Raw genomic sequence first — 24,737 nt, 5'->3', positions numbered from 1 at the left:
TAAATGAGTATGAGTTAAATGACCTTAAATGACCTGTACCTTTGGTCGTGAGAGTAGTTATATGTGTTATATATATATATATATATATTCTGTTTGCAGTACTTGTATGAAAAGTGTTTGACATGAGTGTCTAACTCAGCAAAGAACACATTTTAACTTGCAATGTGGTTTCAAAGTGGGGTTCATCATCTGAGATAACCTCAGTGGAAAGACTGGAGCCCTGAACAGATTTATCGTGCAAAGGCAGATAAAGTGGAGCACATTTATCAATGGCAGCACTGTGCTGTCAGTATCTGTTGTTCCCTAAGACATGACACTGTGGCATCCACAGCAGCTGGAGTCTGACCATACAAAAGCCCTTGTCTGTTAACTGCCTCAAAAATAGCCTGCACATCATAGACTCTGTCCCAGTCTGAAGCATACATACTGTGGGTGTTCCAACATTTTTTGGGAGAATTCCTCTGACATGCAGAGTGTAAACTGAACTGAATTCTATCTACAAGGCTTGTTAAAGGAGCAAATGTGAACTTCTGATCTGCGTGTTGCACATTCATCACACACTCTCTGTGCCTTTGATTAGCAGTGACCTCGTCCTGAGTAGTAAGGCCACCATTTTTGAAAACTCTCAAGCTTATCATGTTAAGCCTTTAAAAGCCTGTCACTATGGAATGTGTGACATGTACAGTATTGTTTACACCAATCTGTTAGCAGGCGTTCACTTGATGATGGCATTAATAGCTGCAGTATAAATGCAACCAGATCAAACTGAAGGGTGTTTGCTCAGTACAATGTGTCTTTGTGCTAAAGGAAGACAAAGACTTTCACTGTCTGTGCTCGTTGGTTACCACCAGTTTGCAGCTAGGAAGTCAATGACCATGGCCCTTTTGAAAACACTTCATAAACACAGTTTGGGAGGGGATGAGGTCAATGCTCGCATTCCTTTGCAGGACAGTGGTTCAAGTTGTACTGGTCTGGTGGAAAGAAAAATGAATGTTATTTTGGATTTATATTTTTATGAAAAAAAATTACATTTTAAATTGAACACAACTAAATTAACCATCCCAATAAACCTATATCCACAGAGGAACACTTAAACACTTCTAATTTGGGGTATAACCGAGTGAGAGAGAGAGCGAGAGGGGGGGGGGGGGGGGGGTGTTGGCACAGAAATAGTCAAGGAAAGTATTTGGCATTCCTACATCTCCTCATAGAAACCTTTTGAATGGGTGACATTTGGGTCGAAAACCAACACATTGTCAGTTTAGTACAGTGGTGAGAATGGGAGAGGATGTCAGTCTGCAGCTCAACAATAAAACCTTGAAGAAGATTAGGAAAGGCAATCCGCTTCTTAATCTGGATTTGTCCTGTCAAAATATATAAAAGGTGCTGAGCTTATTGACATTTTCAATGTATGGCCTAGTGATGGTTACATATTGAATATAGATCATATTCAACAGCTGGTTGAAAATTTATCAATATTATAAATGGAAAAAACATGGTGTCCGTTTTCAAAATAAATGTGTAAAACTCTCTTTTAAACCTTTCATGGTACTTGGCACTATGCTTGTCATGATTTTTCTTCTTATTTTGCTTCATTACAGACACAATTCAAATAAATAATGCAATTATAAGAAGCACTGTGCCTGTATTTGTCATTAAATCAAATAAAAAGTGATTAATCAATATGTCAATGTCATGACTGTAATATCCACCTCATTTGATGAGACCTAGTAGTATAGTGTGTGTGTGTGTGTGTGTGTGTGTGTGTGTGTGTGTGTGTGTGTGCGTGCTGGTGTTTTAAAATATCTAAGTTATCTTACTTTGTCTTTGGTTTTTGATTAAATTTTTTTAGAATCATTAAAATTAAATAATTGAATACTATACACTAAATCGTGTATTGTTAATATCGATCTTCAAAATGTCTCACTCTCAAATAATGTCAAGTATTTACACAATGTGTGTTTCCGGGAGACAAAACAATGCATCGCGCGCTCAAGGAAGCAACCGACAATCTGTGGTGTTTGTTAGTGGCTTAAAGGAATGATTCTCTTTCTGGCTCTTGAAAGGATAAGCTATTTTTCAAAAATCACACATTTTGGAAGATCTGGACTATTTTCTACGACTTCCTGGAGATACAAAATTAGATTTAGACTGATGAACAGCTTTGATTGTTAGTAAGGCTGCTGTTGTTATTGTTGGATTTGTTTTGTCTCTTTTTTTTCCTCTTCTTTTTGGACTTTTGTAATGTGTGTGTTATTTTGCTGTACATTGTTCTCGCTTTCATATAGAAGACAATAAAGAAATGGGAAAAATAGCAACTTTAAAATTGAATGAATCACAAATGATTCACACTTTGTACAGACAGACATACTTAAAGAATATTTCTTAGATTAATTCCATAATGGGGTGGTGGTAGTGGTTTGTTGTTTGATTCTAGCTTTCATAAATTTTAAAGTGTCTCAACCTATGAGACAGGTTCACACGTTTAGACTGATTGTGTTTTCTTTTTTGCTAAACAGGAACCATACTAATTACAACAAATAACAATTGTTCATGTCATGAGAAATACCTGAAGAAACAATTCATTTTTTGTGGTGCATGTGCGTTGGATGTGTATTTTTAACCACTAGGAGGCAGTGTAGGTCTAAAGTTTGAGACAAAAGGCGGCATAAACTGTCTCTCATGTCAAGCTGGCCACTCTGAAACAGGTTCACTGAAGTGTGGAGGACATTTTCTCTGGCCACTCAGAGCTTAGAGCTTAGAGCCAGCTGTGGATGCAAATGGGAATCAAACAGGGAAAAGGAGATAATTCAGCATCTAATAATCAAAATATGAAATCGATGCCTTATTTCCAGAATTATTCTAATAATTCAAACACGCACGTTGTATTTTTACTTGGGCTGAGAAGAAATAATACATTTGTTCGGTGATACCATTAAGTGCTTTTGCGAAGGTGAGAAGAAAACGTATCTCAGAACATTTCAGTGACGGGGTCAATATTAATTCACAATCATGACCTATATAATTACTGTGGTAATGTCTGCAACCAACAACATTCATGGAAATACTCTTTCGATTCATGAATCGTCGTCACAAATGTATATTCTGATAATTTATTAATTTAGTTTGAGTGCCTGCCTCTTGAAGATGCAAACCGCACAGATTATTATCCTGGGCTGCCATTTAATTTTTTTCTGCCATTTTTTAAAAGCATAAGGGGTTGGTAACATTGACACAAAAAGCACATTAACGCGTACAGAACATTCGGGAAATAGGTTGCTATGACTTTTGTTAACAATTCGCCTAATTGTTTCTGAATAAATTGTAAAAAAAAACAAACTGCGCACAATTTCCTATACAGAGTGGATAGGAGAGGCACCTCATGGGGGAAGATGACAGTCGATAAAAGGAGATTTGCGTTGAAGAGGCAGGCACACAACGTGTCCCTCTCGTGTCACAGTTTACGAGAGGCCCTGAAGGCAACGTATCCATGGTAACGACACGCTGAAACTTCAGAGCGGACGTTCAGGCAGAAGCCACAAAGCTTCAGCGCTAATAAAAGTTGGCTTTTCAAAAGCACAAAAAAACGGAATGGAGAAACTTGAAGACATCGACAGCTTTTTGAAGAATGTTGACAAAATAAGTAAGTAATCCCCCCTCCCCCTTCTTCTCCTCCTCCTCTTGTTCCTCTCTGTGCAACCAGATAACACCGAGTATGAGTTTTGAGTGAGGATCATCAGTCGAGTTAAAGCAACCTGTTAACACTTGACCTGTAAAACGTTATATTCTGTAAAAAAAAAAAAAAAAAAAAAAGAAGTATTTTTATTTTTATTTTATTTTTTTATTTTATTTTATGCAATCCTAGATCATTCTGAGTATTCTGAGGTTGAAGTGAAGAATTGCAAATACTCACATTACTGTAATCCCATGCTGAACTCAAGGCATTCATAGTATTATCATTTATATCTCAGGATCAAACTCAGTATAAAACACAGTTTTGTATCTTTCACAAGATCATGTGTCAAAAAGCATGACAAAAATCATACATACTCAAGAATTCATAGCTTAAGAAATGTCTAAATTAGAAAAACTTCTCACTGGATTTCTCTAGATCATGGTTAACATGCTGCCCAGTATATTATATTATTTAAACAAAGCTACCTGTAATGTGACTCAAAAACATTTTGGGATCTGTTCAAATAGTTGCAATACTTTTTTAGAGAACATTATTTTTTGCCATCTACTTTTTTCATGGTTAACACATAATATTATTAAATGCATCAACGAAACAGCAGTTCCTATCTATAAATGCAGTCTGTCTGACCATTGTTGTAGTCACTAGTGAGGTCAGACATGCATGGATTAATGTGTTTGTCCAATAATGTAAGGCGGGAAATAAAGGAGCTGTACTGAGTTCAGAAAGTAGTGGGGCTTTACATAAAGCTCATAAAACTCCATAGCCCCGAGAATGAGTTAATGGAACGACGTTGTAATGTATAAGCAGTGTTGTAAATAAGACATTTCCAAATAATGCGCAACCCACGAATTTTGGTAGAAAAGCCTTACGGTTAATCACCATGATTGGTTTTATGAAGCAGTTTCAATTGCTGAGATATAAAGTGGGCTTTTACTCATTTCTGTTGCTGCAGATGTAGGGCTATATCTCCGTCTCTGGTCTACTCACAGAACTATTAACTTCAGCGATTGCCAAAGCGGAGAAAAATGCCCTGATAATATTTTACCAAGATCATGAGAAGTGGAGCACCCTCATTAATCGTGAACTAATTCACCGTCACTGACAGTAATGTGAAAGATGGCTGACTGCAAGTGACAAATAAGATCAAGCTATATTTAGCAGTACCTGTGATGTATTAGACGCCTCAAATAAACATTGGCTTACCTTTGTAAGACCCACCTCCATGTTTATGGGCCATCCAAGATGTAGTTACTTAAATCAGGTTATAGTGCATAACTTTAGCTGATATGAATAAATGTGTCACTCATTGCATTGACCAGAACAGAAGCTATATGCTTTAGGTTTCAGTACCAGGTGAAAGTGAAGCTACCATTGCTAATACACTAATGATAATCTATGCCACAGCTTCAAAACAAAACCACCAAAAATAAGGTTTCTTTATAACAATATTTATGCAAAAATAATGCAATCATTGTCTTCTTTGACGATTTCACGCAGTAGGCATAATTAACTATGATGCTGTATAATTGCAGTTTGCATTCATTTACTATGTGATCAACCAACAATAACACCACAAGTGAGCATTAAAACAAAGGTTTTGGCATCGGGCCTCATTTATATGAGAAAGATCTCCTGGAAATTGTATCACTTCTGTGATAATTTGCTCATTTTCCCCAATGGAGCTATTGGAAGAAGTGCTGAGCCGTCAAAAGCACAAAATGAAACGTGATTCAAGGGGTTAGACCAGTTAGTTGTCAAACATACTGGAGCGTTACAACAAATATGTCTGAATTTGGCAACATTTAAGAGATGATCGGTTATAATGACAAAGTTTGAAGGACAACACAGAAAATTACACTTGGGATGATAAAAGCTTATCACTCCCAATCAGTCATGTTCAGCATTGATCAATTAATGTGATTTTCTTAAAATACTTTCTTAATTTATGATCACTAACTGGATGGAGAAGTGGCTGATTTGATCCACAGGTTTAACACAGTTCTCTTTTCCCAAGAGATTATTCTGGTGAAAATATATAACATCCATTAATTGGCGTGACCACTCCAGACAAACTCAATCACAACTTCTTTTTTTTTTTCCTCAGGTCAACTCGTGACAGATCTCCGATCTTGTGATACTGACATGCAGCTAAAAGCATTGGCGGAGGCTGATGGCTACATCGCTGCCTTGGATGAATCCTGCAGAACAAAAGTCAACAAAACCACAATCAACACAAACCCACCGCGTCAATCCTCCTCGGTAAAGACATGTACACAGAGAAAACATCACCTAGCTGCACTTCTGCTCTTTGTCTTCTCACTCAGTCTGTTGCTCCTGTGAGGGGTCCCCGCCCCTCGAGCACATATGCACCACCAACCACATCTTGTTCCTCTTACCACAGCCGGGTAACGCATGAGGTAGTGGCTTATGGGAAGGAACGACCTTGTAAACACTATTAAAAAATTGTTTTTCTTATGTTTTCCAGAACCCGCAGAATGAAAGTCCAGGTGAGCAACAATATAATAAATCTTTTGGTGATTATTCATTCCATAAGCAGTTTTACATTGGACATTATTGGGATCCTTTTTTTTTAATAAACAATATTTATTTTATTACCTTTTCCAAAGACATTTTTGTTGCTATGTGCTGCTGTGAATTAAAGGATACAAATGACTTCACCGGAGCAATATTTTCTGTTGGTTCATTTGCCTCAAGGCCTCTTTAAGTGGGGAGATTTGTAAGTCTTGACTATTTACTCCACTAACGCTCGACATTTCAAAAATACATGTGCTTAAACATGACTAATAAATGGAAGTCAGCTTTTTGTCAATTATAGGTGAGAAAGATTATAAAAAATATGGCTTCTTTTTCAGCACAACATTATTACTCAACAGATGAAGGCAAACGTTGCAGAGCTTAGAGCACAAAGCCCCCTGCTATAACCCCCCCCCGCTTTCTGACTATTGAACCTGAAATGACACAGGCTGTCCCTCATCAACCTAAACAGGTAGATAACCAAATGATTCATATCAAGGCTGCGCAGTGCATTACGCACTACAGGACCACCTCATTGGAATAATCCCCTGCCTTGTGAACAAGGATGTGTGCAGTAGAGTGGTGATCCTTGGATAGGTGGGTATATTCTTGATTTTTGCCTTCTTTAAACGCCACCCAGAAATGTGTCCTGTCTTTTTTTTTAAAGAAATGGTGGCATAGATGTTGACTCTATTCAGTGAAAATCCATTCATAGCATTTGCTAATTGTCCCATAATTTCGGTATTATTTGTTGATTAGCAATATTGGTCTCATAATGACCCAGCCCACTCTGCCTCTGGTGAGCCCGTCAGTCCTACTGCTGCCCAGTAAACATAGACATTAACCAATGAAATCAGTGAATGCAGGGGATACGAGACCATGAGAGGCAGAGTAGGATGGTTCACGGCTTCATTACCCCGGAGAAATTTTCTTTTTGAAACATTGGTGGACATACACCGTACACCCACGTATATCCTGGACTACACCACTGGATGTGTGTGATTTTACAGTATTGTGTTGAAGTAAGAGAGAAGGCTTGTCATTGTGAGATGTGTTGTTCCTCATGATCACATTTGGCTTTTTCAAGTGGAATAACATTTTTGCTTTTGGGAAAATCACAATTAAAACAAAAAAAAAAGTAATGATGTGCTTCACAACACTTATAATCACATTCCATATCAATCTGCCAGTTTGGAAAGGTTATTACTCAGATTAGAATGCATCCTACAGTTATTGAAGTGCCCCAAACATGAATAAAATTGAAGGGAGATGGCATGCAAGAAGGACATACATTACGCAAGGCATCGATTCCAGGCTGAAGAGTTTCTGTGTGCAGTTTGCATGTTCTCTCTTTACCTGCACAGTTGATTTCTAGATACCCAGGTATCATTTACAATCCAGCTTAAATGGTAAATGTCCCACGCATGCTCCAGGCATGCTTTTTGATAGTGCGAGAACAGAGTCCAAAGGAAAAAAAATAATGCACATGTTCACGCAGAGAATGTGCAAATACACACAAATACTCTCCCAACTCAACCCTGGATTCAGACTTTAACCACAACCCCACTGTTCAGCCCACAGTAATGTTTGTCCTGTGCAAACATTGCAGCTTTCCAATATTTTCAGATTCTGTTTGGATCCCTGCAGTCTCCAGTGGTGGCATTCAAAATATTCAACAACTTCACAAACTGTCTCGTGTGAGTGTTTGTAAGTGCACCTCACAGTTTTCGATAAGATCGACTGTATTTGAAACGTGTGCGTTTATAGGTTCAGCCTTTTTTTTTTTTACTCCCTCTACATGGTCCACAACCCACACTGCCATGTGAATCACTTCCTAATATTAAATATTTTCACACCTCCCTCCTACCCTTTTCATAATCAGAAAATGAAGTGCTTTTTTTGTGTCTAATCAGAGAATTTCATGAAGATTATCGAGCAAGATGCTGAGAACAGGAGGGTTAGAAGAACTGCTAAAACAAAAAAGGCAACAGGTATGTGATGCCCTTGGAGGTTATCAATGTTGCCATGTTTTATTGCTGTACTCTGTTGTGCTTGCAGTCTGTTTTATTTCTTTAAACGCTGGAATGTTTACAGCATTAAAAGAGAAGGGAAACGAAGCTTATGCTCGAGAAGACTATGACACTGCTGTGAAGTATTACAGTGACGGCCTTGCTGAACTAAAGGATATGCAGCCGTTGTACACCAACAGAGCACAGGTAAATATCTTATGTAATCTTAAGTTGTTTTTTTTTTACAATGTATTTCTTTTTTTACAATGAACGACAAGAACAGCAGACTCTCCTCCACTCTAAGATATAATAAGAAATAATTAATTGTCCAAGACATCGCAGCTATTTTGGTCTTATCAATAAATCACAATAGGCTCAGACCTCTGTTAAATCAACCTCTATGGATTTTTTGTATAATGATGGTCATTTGCTGTTAACTTAATTTCAAAGTCATTACAAACAGCTGCTCCATGGTAAATTACTTATTAAACAATGCCTGAGTACTAATCAAATTTCTTACATTTTCAAACCAGATGGTTTTTTTTTGTTTTGTTTTAAGTATTCAATGCTCATTTACCATCTATTTGAATCTAATTAGGCCTACATCAAACTTGGAAAGTACAAGGAGGCCATCAGTGACTGTGAATGGGCCCTGAAGGTAAGCATTAACTGGGAAATGAAATCAATCAATTTTTACCTTGAATGTCCCTTTAAGACACAATACTAAATAATAATAATAGAAGATAAGCAATTTAGGGATGCTCAAATGGGAATATGCTTGATACAATGAATGTAATCTTCAACTTTTGTGAATTTATTTGATCTATACGTTTTTGTACTTTTGATGTTGTAAATGTTCTGCAAATCATATTACTCGAAATGATCATGTTCTTGGAACACATTTTGATCCTTTCTATCTATCTGGTCTGTTAAATTGGACTTTTTCTTTGCATGTGTTCGTATTATCAATGCACAATCAAGTCAACATTATGTAGATGTGTAACTGATGAAGCACTTTAAGTAATAGTCTCCCAAGATCATTTTCTCTCCATCAGTGTAATGAGAGGTGCGTAAAGGCTTATATACACATGGGCAAAGCATATCTGGGACTGAAGAAATATAACGAGGTGAGGATGATTACAGCTCATTACATCAAATCACACCTGGTTTTTTTTTTTACATGTTGCTTTGCAGACACCTACACTTGCCAATTCAGACAACCATAGCGCTGATGTAGATACGTCATGATGGATGAGAATGTAAGAAAGGAAAAGAAACGAGAGAAAATCTGAAAATATGTTTTCAGATTTTTGATGTTTCACATCAATTATAGTACTAGAAATTCTCACTAAAATGTGTTCAGATATTTCACACTATTCAAGGACCTTCTAGCATTCTAAACATTATTAAGATATCTTTTAGTAGGGATTTGAAGGCACTGAGATTATTATAGTTACGATGAGATTTGTTAAGTGAGTCCCCTTATGTTGGGGCAAGAGTTGAGAAAAGCTTTGATGAGTGTTTAAGCTGCTGAGAAGTAGAGGATTCAGCAGGGATGGGAAATGTCTTGAAGTGAAAGAAAGTTGCATTAGTTACTTTGTTGATATATTAAAAGTAAGATTAACAAAGATTACTCCTAAAATGTTAATGGGGGGAGACAGAATTAGCTCCATATCACTGTCACTATTCTAAACCTGAGAGACTTGAGGCAAATAATGACTAAGTTTGATCAATCAGTTTCGTCCGAGGAATTTAGTTGATGTTCATTGTTTGATTTGTACAAATGTACAAATGATGTGGGTCGAGGCGAGGAGTGTGATGTGGGTCGAGGTGAACATGGTAAACATAGCTGTGGAAATTAGGGTTGTGCAACAAATGATGTCACCAAGACGGTGGAGGAATAAAGGAGGGGCGGGGGGGTTCTGATGAACTGTTTTATGTTGATGAAGTCATTTTTGAATGAGCTGAGGGCAGCGTCATTGATGTTGATGGAAGATTGCAACTGGAGAGACAGAGGGAATGGTTGATGTCAAAATCTCGGGGTCAAGGAGGGTGAGGATGTAAAGCAATCAAAGTCGATGCAAAGTTTATTTGCTTAGTTTTTTTTAAGAACACTGAAAAGACTTGCTAAGGACTGTAATGTTCTGCATTGGCTAAAGTCACATTATTTTCAAGGATTTACATGAGAGGCTTTATGAAAACCCATTCTAAACTTAATTATCTTCTTTTTCAGGCAAGACACTGCCTTGAAAAGATACAGGAAATTGAGCCAAACAAGGAGAAGATGGTAAAAGGTAGAAGCTCTATACTGGATCCAAGCCATTTTCTATTTTTGTTTAGATAAAAAAATATCAGCATTTGATGTTTTGGTGCACACATTTGCATTTTTCCAACAGAAGACAGATTATTAAACATTTCAATACATTATAAATTACATATTTGTGATACAGGCAGTTTCATGCATTATGAGCTATAAATTGAAGTTTAAATGAAGCTTGTTGGAAGTTCAAAAGGGGCTCGTTGTTCATTTAATTCCAATAATGTGTTCTTACTGACTCTCACCCAGTTAATTACAAGACTTCCCTAAAGCTTGCTATTTGCAGTCATGAAGTGAAGTCTACTGTTGCTCAGCCAAAAAACAACTTTGCTGGCTTTCATGCGTATCGACTATAACTGTTCAGTAATGCAAGCTTTTGTTTACAAACATATTTGAAATATACTTAAATAGCTTAGCACCCTCAATAGTGGAATGTGGAAACAATGTTTATTCGAGCTTATCCTTGCTTTACTGTGTGACATTTATAGAGAATATTTATATGGGCTGTGTGGGATAACTTTTAATTTCTTATACATGCTAACTTTCTGTATGGGTAGGGGCGATGGCTGAAAAGACAGTTGTTGCCCTGGAAAAACTTGCTCACCCTGCATCTATTATCTTCTGTCTTCTATTGGTTTTCTTTACAGAATACCTGACCCAGGTAGATGTAGAAGAGGAAAGAGAGGGTCGTGAAAGAAATGCAAAACAGGAGTTTGACAAGGGAAGCAGGAAGGCCACAACAGTGGTCCAGCTTCTGGAGAAACTGTCGAAACCTGGCCAGTTAACCCTCTACTACTGTGGAGGATTGGAGATTCTGTCAGAAGCGCTTTCTGACTGTAAGTGTTTTTTCAGCTCGAGCTTTACACAATCGCGCTTCCTCTTTAATCTATTTTGCTTAGTGTTTCTTCAATAATCTGCTTCACTGGTGCACCATTTTGCCAGCTCTATAGCTAAAATGGAAAAATATCAGCTTGAAGGCCCAGCTGGTTAAAAAGAGTCAAAGGGGAAATAATTACGACAGAACTTAAGTACTCACAGTAAATATCATAGGGCATGGCAGGTGAAGCAAGGCTGCAAAAACGAATTGCTTCATGTTGTCTTCTGTGGCTTGGAAAGAGAGCGGAGACCTAACATCGTCCATCACTGATTTCTCTTCATGCTCCATTTGCCTGTCACAGTGAGCAAATGTCCGATATGGGCCATAAAGCTACTGCAGAGCATTGGAGTAGCATGTATACCATAACATCGTAAAATGCACAGAAAGACAGACATGTAGATTTTTGGGAGGAGGTTTTCTACAATCACATCTATTCCATCTTCAGATTGTTCGTTTGACCGGTTAGTGTGAGTTCATTAGTTTTCTGATTCTGACAACATTGGTTAGAAGAATTAAACATTCCCTCGCTGTATAAATGATGATGTTATCTGGTTGGTGAACTGCTGAGTTGGGTTTTCTAAGCCAGCAATGTCAGCTGTTTCAGTCAAGTGATGTCAAGTCAACAGTCAAGTGATGTTACATTAGAAGATGAGGATTGAGACCTGATGCGAGGACCGGGTTGTGCGTGCAATATTGGCGTTATTCGCATTAATAGATAGCAGTCAATTGGGTTGACAGAAAACCCTCTCTAAGCTTCTGAAGCTGCCTTCTGTTTAATGAAACATGAATAGCAGTAGGTATGAATCCAGTAATCTCAGTGGCATTGCTGTACTCAACCCTCTCTGAGTTATGCAGGGTTTTTCACTTGTGGTGTGGTCCCTTGGTGTGGACTGAATAGAGGAAAGATTAGAGAAAAATTCAAACTCTTTTGGTTTCCTTTGTGTGCACACTGGAAATTTTGACATTGGACAAAAAGATGTAAAGCATACACGTACTGGATGACTGCTGTGAAGACTGCAACCGGTGATTATTTAAGTTTCTGTTGCAATGCTCTGTGACTGGCTTGATACAACATAATGAATATTGTAATATTCTCCAACACTTATTAAATGTTTGAAGGCATCAAAACAATTAATTATGATACATTTAGGAATCCCGCCACGTCATGCTTTCTGTCTCTTTAGAGTTCTTTGATCCATGCACCCTTCACAGTTTCTTCTGACTTTAGACACACAATAAAAAAATAAATCTATCTGCAAAGAGACCGTAGCCAAGTTTTCAAACAGAATCGGCCTGTTTGTTTGGTGCGCACCAGGGTGTTGATGAAAGGCTTCACCCTTTCACAGATGGCTGCATCAAGATTCAAGTGTAAACACCTTGAGAAGCAGTATCTTTTGTGTTCTGGTACATGGCTCTAGTGTAGACAATAGTTTGTATCATGTCAGGTCTATCAGCACTTGTTTTTCAGAGCAAGAGTGAGACTTGTTCTTTAGGGACGCCGAGGATGTTATTGTATACTCGGGACAGCACATTGTATTATCATTTACAAATTTGTTTATCTCCTCTGGCTTTAATCTGCAAGCCTATGTGATACTGTTCCTAAAGGTCCCATATGATGCTAAATTCACTTTATAATGACTTTCTAGCAATAATATGTGTCTCCACAGCCTCCGCATGATGCCCTAAAAGTGAAGAAAGTATGTCACATCCTGCACTTGCTTGCTCCACTTTTTAGCAAACGTGTGCTCACAGGCGAATCAGAGACTTTCCCTTCATGAAGCAAACTGTGGAAGTAACCATTCTCTGGCAGTGGATACTTCCTTTGACCCTCCTCGAGACAGATGAGCTCTGCCCTCTAGATTCACAAGCGTGTGCCATTTTTTCTCCTTGCAAATGCTACCAGAAAACAGACAAGGAGAAGGAATGGCTCATTAGATTTAAAGGGACAGAAACACAAACAGCCTGTTGTCTGTAGAGGTCCCGAGAGGGGCTTTTAGATCAGCGGAGTTCAGGACCAAAGCTGGGTTTGGGGGCAATACACTTTAAACACAATGTTGTTGGGCCTCTGCTACCGATGTGAAATAGATGAAAACTGTGTACTATGGGACCTTTAAAATGAGGAGTGGTTATGCGAATAGATGGGAAATTGCTATGTGAAGGCATTTACAAGATCTGCAATCAATGACACATATTGTTGTCGTAAGGGCTCATAGTACAATGCATCCACACATGAATGGCTCTCACTGTTGTTGACAATATCATAAGCTAAGGTTTTATTGATAGCATTCGAGTTTTAGTATTCCTTTAGGCTTAATCACTAGTTGTTCTTTTATTATTGTCAACCTCAAAATATTCATTAACAGATTAAATGTTTGTTAATAGACAGCTTATGTTTAATAAATACATACAATTTGAGGGGACATGTTCTGACAATCAATATAACCAGAAGATATCTGACTTTGCTTATAAGAGCAAGTAGCACATTTGGAATTGACTATCAGAGTTGCAGCGTCTGTTTTCCTTCGGATAAAATGAACAACTGAGATTATTTACTTATGTCGTTGACTGAATGGTGTATTCTTTTGGCACAAGCCATTTCACACAATATCCCCACAGCGTATATTGTTAACATTACATTGAAAAGTAATTGAAATTTGATTGCTAAGACCTCCTGCTGTCTTAAAAGGGATCACAGTAAACAGACAGCATTTCATCTCAACAAAGCTTATCAACCTTCTCAACTAGCAACTGATATTTCCTGAATGTGTTTGACCCAACAAATGACTTTGAAACCCACAACTCTCTTTAGTCACCACAAAAGGGCAGATATTGCTTCTTTTATTACAACAGCACGACAATAGCAGTATAATTAATTGGGTCAATGGTCCCTCAGCAAAGTTCAGCAGACAGAATTTGTCAGTTGTAATGTCATTGCAATGTGACTTCAGGCTGATTAAAGTGATGCAGCTTGAATTCACCATTGAGTAAACCATGATGCTAGAGAAAGTTACATCATAGTGTAAAGTCAATTCTCTTTTCTGTTTCACCTTGTACCGCTCTGCGTAGTACACTGTATTCTTTTGCCCTCTGCTTTGCACAACAGCAAATGTTTCCTAACCGTTTTCTCCTTTTTCATCATTTAGCTGAATAAAAAGTGTCATGCCAAATGATATAATGCCTGTCTCGCAGTGCCATTCGACAGAAAAGGGTAAAACTTACATAACTCACAACTGAAAGGATCTCACCACGGTTCACTCCTTCACTGCTTTACTTGTTATTCTCATTCTTATTATTCGAAGAAAAGAGCCCAATCGGCATTGTACTTGACTCACTCTGTATATTTTTTTTTATCAGTTGTTGTCTGTAGTGTCCTTGATGATAAACAAGTGACAAGTCCAGAAAAAAGAGAAGATTGTTGTTTTCCTGTAAAACCTTGAGGCGAGCAGGTGGTGATATATAGTTTTCGGTCTTCTTACACTGTTCTACTGTTCTCTTCAACAGGTACAGGGCAAACCCTTTTCAGACTGCACAATGGTTTTAGTGTCATCAGCGGCAATGGGACAGTGAGGCGGTAAGGAGACCAGAGGGAGAGGTCGCAGTCAGCCCTCCATGGAGTTTTGACAGATGGATCCAGAGATGAGGGCACAGAGAGGCAATGATGGCCCAAACTAGAGAGATCACTCAATGCCCGCAACTCACCTCCCCTCTCTTCCTCTCTTTGGTTGTTTGTGCGATCGCCCAAAGGAGTAACAATGAACATACCATGACGTTGAAAACAGCTCTGAAATAACCTAATTTTACTTTTTTTTTTACTTAATTTTAATTGTTTACCCTGTACTCAGGTTGGAGGACAGCATCTACTACAGTTTGAGTCTAATGAAATGAGTAACTCGGGACATTGAAGTGATAAAACAACTTCAAACCTTTGTGAACAGTGTAGCAGAGAAGGCCGGCACTATTGTTCACCATTCTGATCACAATCTAAAGGGATACTTGTACTCTGAATGCTGATTTCAAACAAGATACTTTTTCCAGGAGTTCAGTCGAAAAGTGAAATTGAATTCTATTTAATTTGTTTTTCTTTACATACTATTGAGCTGTCCTGAAATACTGTATATTAATAAATAGTGGGTTTTAGTACCATAAATCTCACTGGGGGCAGATTCATCTTTAGTTATCTGTTTTTCAACACAAGTCCCTTTTGAGTTCATTTCCTGTCTATCATTTTGTATCTTGGTATACAAACACTTATTGACATGAATAAATATGAATTAGTGTGGTATGTTTTTTTCCCTCCACAGGTGCCTGCTGCAGGAAACAGATGACCCACAGAGCCAGGAGTTATGTGTGTCTACTCTAAAAGTCTGGAGGACTGCTTGTTATGGAAATGGTATGTAGATAATTGAGGGGACTTTCTTTTCTGTGCATCAACTTGATCTCACTGATTGAATATATAACTAATGGTAACATAATCCCTTGTTTTTTCATTATATCCTTATTGCACGGTAAGTCTTACCTTTGTCAAGCCTGTATCTCTCTATATATTCCACACGCTATGTTGGCATTACCCTTGCAACTATTTATGCCATCTTTGATTCCATAGCTTTGCATATAGTTTGCACTTTTTAATCAGTAATAAAATCTTTGTCAGTTTAAGCACAGATTATAATTCAGAAGGTAATGTTTCCCTTTGGAATATAACCCTTCACTTTCTTTTTTTTTTGTTTTTACCAACTGTACTTTTTTTGTGCTTCCAGATGAAAACCAGAAAATACTGATGACCTGTCCAGTTGCCCGAGATTTGATTGTTCAGTTGGTGACATCAGAGCATGGTGCAGTAGCGAATGAATGCCTGGCATTACTATGTCTGTTTGCACAGACACCACGGAGCAGATGTTTTATCATTGACAGCCTGCATTTGCACATGTAAGACATGCCTTTATGTTGTCAGCAGATGCAGCTAATGCCAGCATTACCTCCAACAACATGGCAGGAGTGAGATGTATCCTTCTGTCTTCACCAAACGTGAACATAATGCAGAGGCAGGCAATTATACAGGCAGAAATAGTAGAGCTGTTACTTTACCGCCTACCATTATGAAACTCAGGTCAGCTCAAGGCCATTTGTTTGTCTGTATCAATTCGGTTTTGCCCTCTGGTTATATTTCAAGAAAATGTGCATATTATTACACATCTAATTACACAAAGAGGCACAAATGTCTTTTTGTATCTGTATATCTGCAGTTGATTATATTCTCTGAAAATGAGTAGATTGAGGGATATATTGCAGGTGAAATTTCTTGGTACAAAGGTGCATACTCTCATTATCTGTGGATAATAGTTATTTCTCTCAGCAAAATATCTCAATAACATTCATTAGGGACCATGTTATCAAATGACTGGTTCACGTATTCTCCCTGTGCTTTCTATCTTTTTCTCATCTCACTTTGTTGACTGTTGATGTGAATGTGAAGGTTGGTGAAGAATCTTATGAAGTGCATGTCAAGGTCCGAGCAGAAAAAGCAGAGCACTGCAGTCAGCATTCTGGAAAACTTTGCAATGGAAAACAGGTAATAATGATAAATAGCCAAACAAAAATGATTAGAGTGCGTCCCTCTCGTGGGAATAACATTACTTCTGACGTACATATTATTTAGATATTTTGCCATTCTCAGAGAATGACCAACATGACTGTCTCCTGTTGGTTAGACTGTCCCCTTCTATATGTCATATACATATATATTAAAAGCACTTCAAATCCCATCCACCTCAAGAGAGGTCCCAGGAGGAGGGGACGTGTGGCATCTTTAATAAATCAACATGTGCAACCCAAGTGTTAATATCACTTCAAGGCAAAGGCCCTTCTCAACCTGTTTTCCTTTGTGGTGCCTCATGAGAGTAGACATGAAAGGACAACCCAGGCTCTGAAACACAGCAGGAAATAAGTCGAGGTGTCAAGCAGTGAAACAGGGAGATCAATTTTCCTTGTCTGGAGCTCAAAGACACTTACTCAAAAAATGTGTTATATCCTACAGAGGTTTTCTCTTCATCTAAGAAGCTTGGCTGAGCCACTGATGTACTGTATTGATGTTTTCGGTTTAAAAAATTAATACACAAATGGTCAAGATCGTTTTTAAAAGCCTGCCAGTAATCACTCAAGAGAATGCGCAGATATTTTCACACGTGCATTCACATTTTATAACACTATGTTTAAATACTAAAGCATTGTGTTTTGTAATCCATCAAAGACAAATGTATTGTGCAATATTTGATACAGAAAAACACAGCAAATCCATCAGCCTTTTTTTTACTGCTTTTGATATGGATGAGTGAGACCCTCCAGAGACACAGCAATCAATGCCATTTCACCACTAAATTGAATTGTCCTGTTTGACTTGGGCATTTTGTGTTCTGGGGGAATAAAAGAACATATGCATCTACTGTGGTGTTTCATGCACTTGACACTTTTTCATCTTTGAAAAAGGTATCCTCCAGAAGGGTACCTTAGAGTTATTACGACAACAAAATTGCGTTTGTTTCTTTGTGTCATGCTGGGTTGTTAGAAAAAAACAGCGAAGTGGAATTCTTAAGATCTTTTAACCATTTCCCAGTTAAAAAAAAGTACCTGTATACTCTGTTTGTTAGTTTCATATTTGCAGTCATGGTGTAAGATGTTGTAAGGGATGGGGATAATACTCTGCTCTACATATCTTCTCTTCAGCCAAATTGCTTTACTGTAGATGGGGATAAAAGTTATCTCACCTTGTTGTGATTAAAGCTCTTTCACCAGCAGACAGGACAAAGAAGAAAATCCCTCAGAAACATATTTTCAAATCAATGCAAAGCAGGACTGCCAACTCTCATCCATGGATCGTAAAACTTCCCCATTTAACTCTCAACGCACATGCTGCCTCATTGTGTTGGCTGAATACTTGACTTCGTGAATTTTTACAATGAAAGATAAAATGAAGAGCTGTTGGGATTAGTTGAAGATACAACTGACAGGACGTCTGGGAGAGGCTTTTTATGTAAATCCCCACAACTATTGGTCTTGTTACACTTAAGGTTTAATACACAAGATTGTGTTCTGATGGCAACAATTTGGTTTTTATTACATTTACATCACATTTATGTGTTAAATACCCGTTTATGGCATTTATTCTCATTTTATTGTGATTTGTTCTTAATAAGTACATTATTGTCTTGTAGATTCCGTATCCAGTTGAGAAATAATTTGACAGAATCCATCTGTGAGCCATTTGCAAAACTCCTGGTAAGGCAAGTCGAAGCAATGGTATACTTTTATTAATATTGCACGTAGGCAAGTATTTACATTTGTCGGTTTTGTTTTTCAGAGACATATCAATACGTCCAATGAACTTGTCCTTCCATCTCTGATATCCTCTCTCGGCTCACTGGCTGGAGACAATGTCATTCGTCACCAACTTGCTCATGATGGACAATGTTGGGACGCCTTTCGAGTTGCCATTGTGAGTATGGTCACAGACCGTTGCTTTAGAAAAGTACAAATCTATGATCAGTGGCTGAGTTAAGATTACAAAAAGAAAATTAGTGGATGTTGATGTCACAATCACACATAATAGAGGCCCTGTTTCTGTTCATGTGGAATTTGTTTTCTTTCTCTGCAGAGCCAGTGTTGTGCATCTGAACAAAGAGAGACCCTTTACCCTTTACTTGGCTTGATCATCAACCTTTCAGCCATCACCTCTCCAGTTATCCAGGCAAGACAGCTGATCCCTGCTTGAATGTGCAATAAGCGCTTGTGTGACAACACAGACTTCTGCAGGGTGATGGATAGCGTTCATATATCTCGGACAAGGTCAAGCTGAACTGTCATTTTGTCCGCTGGTCACCTTGAGAGGATTAAAATGTCACCGTGAGACTTACCTCACAAAAGAGAACCTTAATAGATTATAATATAATTAACAGCATGGATAAAAGCAACCTGATCACGGAAACAGGAAGCAATTATTTCAAGCATGATGTGTGATGTCACCTATTTAGAGGTGAAATGTATGTGAAAATTAATCAATCCCCCATTCCCATTTTTGCCGGTTGGAAGGAGCATGCTGTACCACTCTGTGGCTGTTGCCTGAGCCTGCTGAAGCACAGTGATGGAGGAATCGTAACTGTGAGTAATCCTTACTCAAGCCCTTTCATATATCCGATTGTCCCTTTGTATTTGACTTAATTATCATCAATTTGTTTGTCCAAGAACACTTTCCAAAAGAAAAATCATCCTCAGAAAGTACAACTGAATGAGTAAATATAAGACATTTGTCTTGATGATAGGGGTCTTTTCTCAGGAGACAGACATATTCCATAACAAACAAACTCAATCCTTTGCTCGCCAGTCTATTTTTCTGCTTTTCCTCACTGCCTTTCCTCTCCATTATCTTCCTTCATAATGCCACCATTTTTCTTTGTCTTCCAGAGGGCAACAGGTGTGTTGAGTGCTGTCCTCCCTCAATCCACTGAAGCCATTCAGCAGGTTATTGAGGGTGAAGTGATCCAGATCCTTCGGCGGGTGTTGAAGGTACATAACTGCATGAGTCTGATTGAATGCAGTTGTTTATTGGTTCTCATGAAACGTGTTCGTACACTTATTCCACTTTCAGGTTAAATGTTTTGTGAAACTTACTGGTAGCTACAAATACACCAGGCTGCTTGTTTATGAGGCATTGTTATTTTTATGTTTGCCTACCCAGGCAGGAGGGCAGGCTGCCACTAAGTATGCCATTAAAGCTCTGACAGTGTGCACTGCTGCCAGTCACTTGGCACGGGAGAAGCTGGTGAAGTCTGATCAAAGTAAGAAATGATTGACATGTTAGCATTAACAAGCTGCTTCAGTTTTCAGTGAATAACATTTTAAGATTGACGCAATATTTAAATACAGCGTGTGTCTGGGATCTGTGTGTCGATGTACAAGTAGATTATATATATATATATATATATATATATATGTTCTCCTGTTTGCAATTCACTCACTGTTCTTCACAGAGCTGTCTAGTTTACGTCATTTGCTAAGTTCCAGCTGTGATGAGATGGTGTCAGGAAATGCAGCCCTGTGCTTGGCCCACTGCCTTGATTTGGAAGGAGTCGCTACCCACCTGCTGGGAACTGATATAGTGCTGCTGCTGCTGCGGCGCGCTGCAGGGGACACTGAGAGAACAGCTGTGCAGCAAAACGCAGCGATTGCTCTCGGGAAGCTGTGCCGATCTGAGCCCAGGTGCCCTCCCACCCTTTACTTTATCAACCACAAGTTGGTGATTACGTTCTACAGAGTAGCCTGTAGCACTGAAAAACTTGGCAACATGCCACCCTCACTTTTGAATGTGATGTTATGGCTCTGGTTACCAAACTTACAGCAGTCTTATGATACTTGGCTTGGGCTGGCCAGGGCTAATTAAATAGGATCTAATTATGTTGTCATTGCTGTTATCATAACCCTATATATATTAAGGCCATCTCTTTTAGGACAGCATTACTATTCTGTGCATTTGATAATTGGGTAACTCCAGTAATGCGCGGTAATCACCACAACATTACCACTGTCATAGTACTTGCAGTTGGTTTGCTTAATATTTTGTTAATGATTCTTAACGATTGAACAGACTGGGACATGTCTTGATTGCACTGAAAGCATTTCTTGCGTGTCTCTTGCTCTTGTGGCGCAGAAAAAATCCCATGATAAAAATCTCATTTTTGAATAAACCGTCAAAGTCAGTCAAATATAAAACTATCACACTGATCCCCAAAAATTTGGGATCATAGTGCCATGGCAGTCAGTTGCTCACAACTGCCTATAATGTATATTTTTATTCACAACATAGCAGATGTTGTGACTAAGACTATTTTACTGTATGAAAACCCATGCACATTACAGGGAAAACATGTCCATAAAACCTGCAGACAGACTCAGGTCCAGAAATAATCTGGTTCTCGGTGGTAAGAGTGTTGACTGCAATACCATCACTTAGTCCTGTAGTCAATTAAAAGATAGGCTTTTTAATAGTAAGTCCAAACAATAGCACTTACCTGTATGGTGCTCTGTAGCATGTTAGCCAGACTCTCAGCCCCAGATTGTTTGCCAACGTCGGTCCGAGCACAGGCTTTGTTTTTCATATTTGCTGAATTAATTATTAGCTGGTGAAGCATCTGAGGCTCTTTGTGGAATGGTCACTGTAGCACAATCCCCTTTGGCTCAGCAAAGTGCCCTTTAGTCTTTGACCATATAAAAGGAAACAAACCCCTTTGACGTTCACCAAGGAAGCGTTATTAAATACATTGCCAAATTAGGAATTACCATCTGTGTTAACTATTAACAACAATCATTTTTATGTGATTAATTACCTTCAACCTGAGCTCTGTGCACAAGAAGAGCCTTATCATTATCTCCAAAGTAATTTAAAACACGACAAGAAACTTCAAGTGAACATCCTCCAAACAACATAAACTTCATTTAGGCACAGCGATCCTTTTATTTCCAGACTTCAGAATGATTTCAATAAAATGTGATCTTGTCTGTGATTGAGTTGTGTTGTGCTACTGCAGGCCATAATCTATATGCTGCAGCACCTCTCTGATAATGTACGTGTGTATAACTGATAGAGTCACTTCATAATGGGAACTGGCAGCAACGGCTCTCATTATAAAGTCACCTTTTTCATAAGATTGGAACGTGCCTTCAGGCTGCAGAGCTTATAGCTCCAGCTTTGTTTAGGACATATTGCTCTTCAGGTCCCAAGATGAGTGTATGATGTACAAATCCACTGAATTTTCTCTAACGGAAAAACTTTTTCCTTCTTTTTCAGGCATCTGTGCAAACTTCAGGAACTACATGGTCTTGAGATCTTGCACTCCTGTGTGAAATTAATTTCATGAGCACGTTTCAGTGACTCCATTTGTAAGCTCCTTGCTGGATATAAAGTAATAAAAAGTATCACATGTAACCATGAAACCAATGATTTTAAAACTAAGATGCAGGTCTCCCATGAATTTTATTCAAAATCTTTTTAAAAACATTTGTTTACTTAACATATTTATGGACCACACAAATAAAAGAGAGATTATGAAGGAAAGGGTTACTGAGAAATCCAAGCCATGTATAAATGAACTTCAGAGGACAAAAACTCCCTGAAAGGGATGACGCCATCTGTGTGTGAGTGTGTCTGCAAACAGCAAATACCTTCTGCTCACTTGGATTAAATAGTAATAAGAACACTCGCTTACTTGGGTTTGAGTTATTGTAAGAAAGACGGAACAGAAATGTCAAGGCTTTACTGTTTCACACCCTTCCTTCTCCTGCTCACAGGTATGTTCTTATTTTTATATTCACTTTTAGGTACAGTACATTTCTTCTTTTGTTGGTGTGTGTATGTTTTTTGGTTTCAACTACTGACCAGTAATGTTTAGCACAGTGGTGGATATTTCTTTATTTGTTAACTGACTGAACAAATTTGATGTTTTTGAGTTGAAATGCTTTCACTATTCTCTGTTACGGGACAGACCATGGATACATTTTTAATATTTTCCAATATGCTTACAAACTCCACTTGCTGAATCTTTTTAAAGGAATAATGTGCTTATTTGTAATTCGTCATATCATGTACAGGTCAATTATCTCAATGTCATACACTCTTTACATTCTCCTTCTTCATCTTCCACATTATCAACTGACCTCATGATACATGAAAATATCTTTATAATCATTTTACATCAGAAAACGAACTCATGCCAGTGCAATAATTAACAGTAAGCATATGTCTTTCAAACAACTCGTGTGTGCCATCGGTCATATACTTTTTTTTTTTTTATATTTGTTGTTACCCACAGTGGGATTCACATATACCGTACTTGAATTCAGTGACCTGTTGAATAGCTATTAATATTTTTTGGAGACTTTTACAAATGGTACACTTTTCAATGCAGCATTTTAATTCCACTAAATGTCTGCATGGTGAGTGCTTCATGTTTTACCCCATATTGAAGCAACCTAATAATTCTCTGCTTCAAAGCATTTTTTACACAGCTTGAAATTTTCACTTTTCTGGTATTAAACAAAAAATGCTCTTGCATGGCTCTTCACAGCTCTTTCCACATTTAATTTATATGTTGTGGTGATGGATTGATGAAACTATAGATCAAATGTTTTATCATGCAGACCAAGAACAAAATGAATAGAGCATATTGCCACTTTAAATGCCCCCTTAAATCTAATAAATCAACCAACCCAGATATATGTGTGAAATAGTCAAGAATCGTATTTTCATCATGAAAAACAAAATAGAGAAGACTGTTCTCAATCACTGGTGGAGAAGAAATGGGTGGAGGCAAGCAGCTGCACTTACTTTAATCATCAATGAGTCTTTAAATTGAGTATGATATCTATAAAACTAATAACACAGCACTTATGTTTATTCAGTCTGATGATATATTGTTATATGTATTTTTTTGAAATCTTTACAGTACTGTTTTATATAAGCATCAACATAGTAATAAGGATGAATACAGTTTGCAAACCTTGTGGTGCTGTTTAGTATAACAAGTTGTCCAAACATGAACACATTTGAAGAACATGCAACTTTTAATAATTTGTATATCAAATTATTTAATTTGCTTGATAATTTGAATTTAATGTAATAGATTTCAAGAAGAAAATAGCCAAGTGACATGCTTTGCTTTCTCTTTGCAGTCAGGGCAGAAAAAGAAGATTTCCAAGGTTACCTCACAGAACAAATAAAAGGCACAACTGTCACAAAGAATCTGCTTTTGAAAAAGGAAAACATGAGTGGTCGTGGCACAGAAACATTACCTACAGAAAATGCACATCCTCACAGAGCAGTGGCAGTGACTGCCAAGTTTCCTGGGGCAGTCTTATTTGACACCAGACCAACAGAACCTTACAAAACAACACAAATCACAGAAACAGTGGCTATAATTGCCTTGCCGAGCACAGAGCATTTTGTCTCCAATCATGGACAGAATTCGCTCACATCATCAAGACATAATCCATCAGCGATGAGGTTTGATGCAGAATCCGAAATTCCATTGATCTCTAATTATGAGAAGATCATTTTCCCTTCCACACAAGCTGCGCTGGAATCAATGATGAATGGCACGTCTGAGCCAAAGGTCTATTTGTCAGCAGATGCCGTGAAAGTTCCACCTTGGCTTCGCACACTGCTTGATAACAGAAATCTGAGAAACACTTACTCTGTTACTCTCACATCTGCTGATGGAGGGCTGAGAGTTCCATTCCTATCTGCATCTCATCGTCATG

The 24,737-nt window shown here is 38.1% G+C and overlaps 1 protein-coding gene across 1 annotated transcript; it reads left to right on the top strand.

Moving 5' to 3' along the window:
- Positions 1–3,591: 3,591 nt before the first annotated feature.
- Positions 3,592–22,442, top strand: ttc12 (tetratricopeptide repeat domain 12; the record flags this gene model as incomplete). The annotated part of the gene is made up of 21 exons (XM_080505885.1): positions 3,592–3,643; positions 5,802–5,956; positions 6,183–6,204; positions 8,146–8,223; positions 8,327–8,448; positions 8,840–8,899; positions 9,297–9,368; positions 10,475–10,535; positions 11,206–11,394; positions 14,937–15,006; positions 15,737–15,825; positions 16,193–16,361; positions 16,909–17,004; positions 18,644–18,707; positions 18,790–18,924; positions 19,084–19,176; positions 19,518–19,586; positions 19,890–19,991; positions 20,164–20,263; positions 20,456–20,684; positions 22,270–22,442. 21 exons carry the CDS (start codon positions 3,592–3,594, stop codon positions 22,337–22,339), a joined length of 2,097 nt encoding a protein of 698 aa, XP_080362011.1. The 3' UTR covers positions 22,340–22,442.
- Between the last annotated feature and the right edge of the window lie 2,295 nt (positions 22,443–24,737).

This window comes from Blennius ocellaris, assembly GCF_963422515.1.
Source record: "Blennius ocellaris genome assembly, chromosome: 2".
In the NCBI taxonomy this organism is placed as follows: Eukaryota; Metazoa; Chordata; class Actinopteri; order Blenniiformes; family Blenniidae; genus Blennius; species Blennius ocellaris.
Note: the sequence above shows the minus strand (reverse complement) of the source record. Positions and strands in the feature narration are given on the sequence as shown.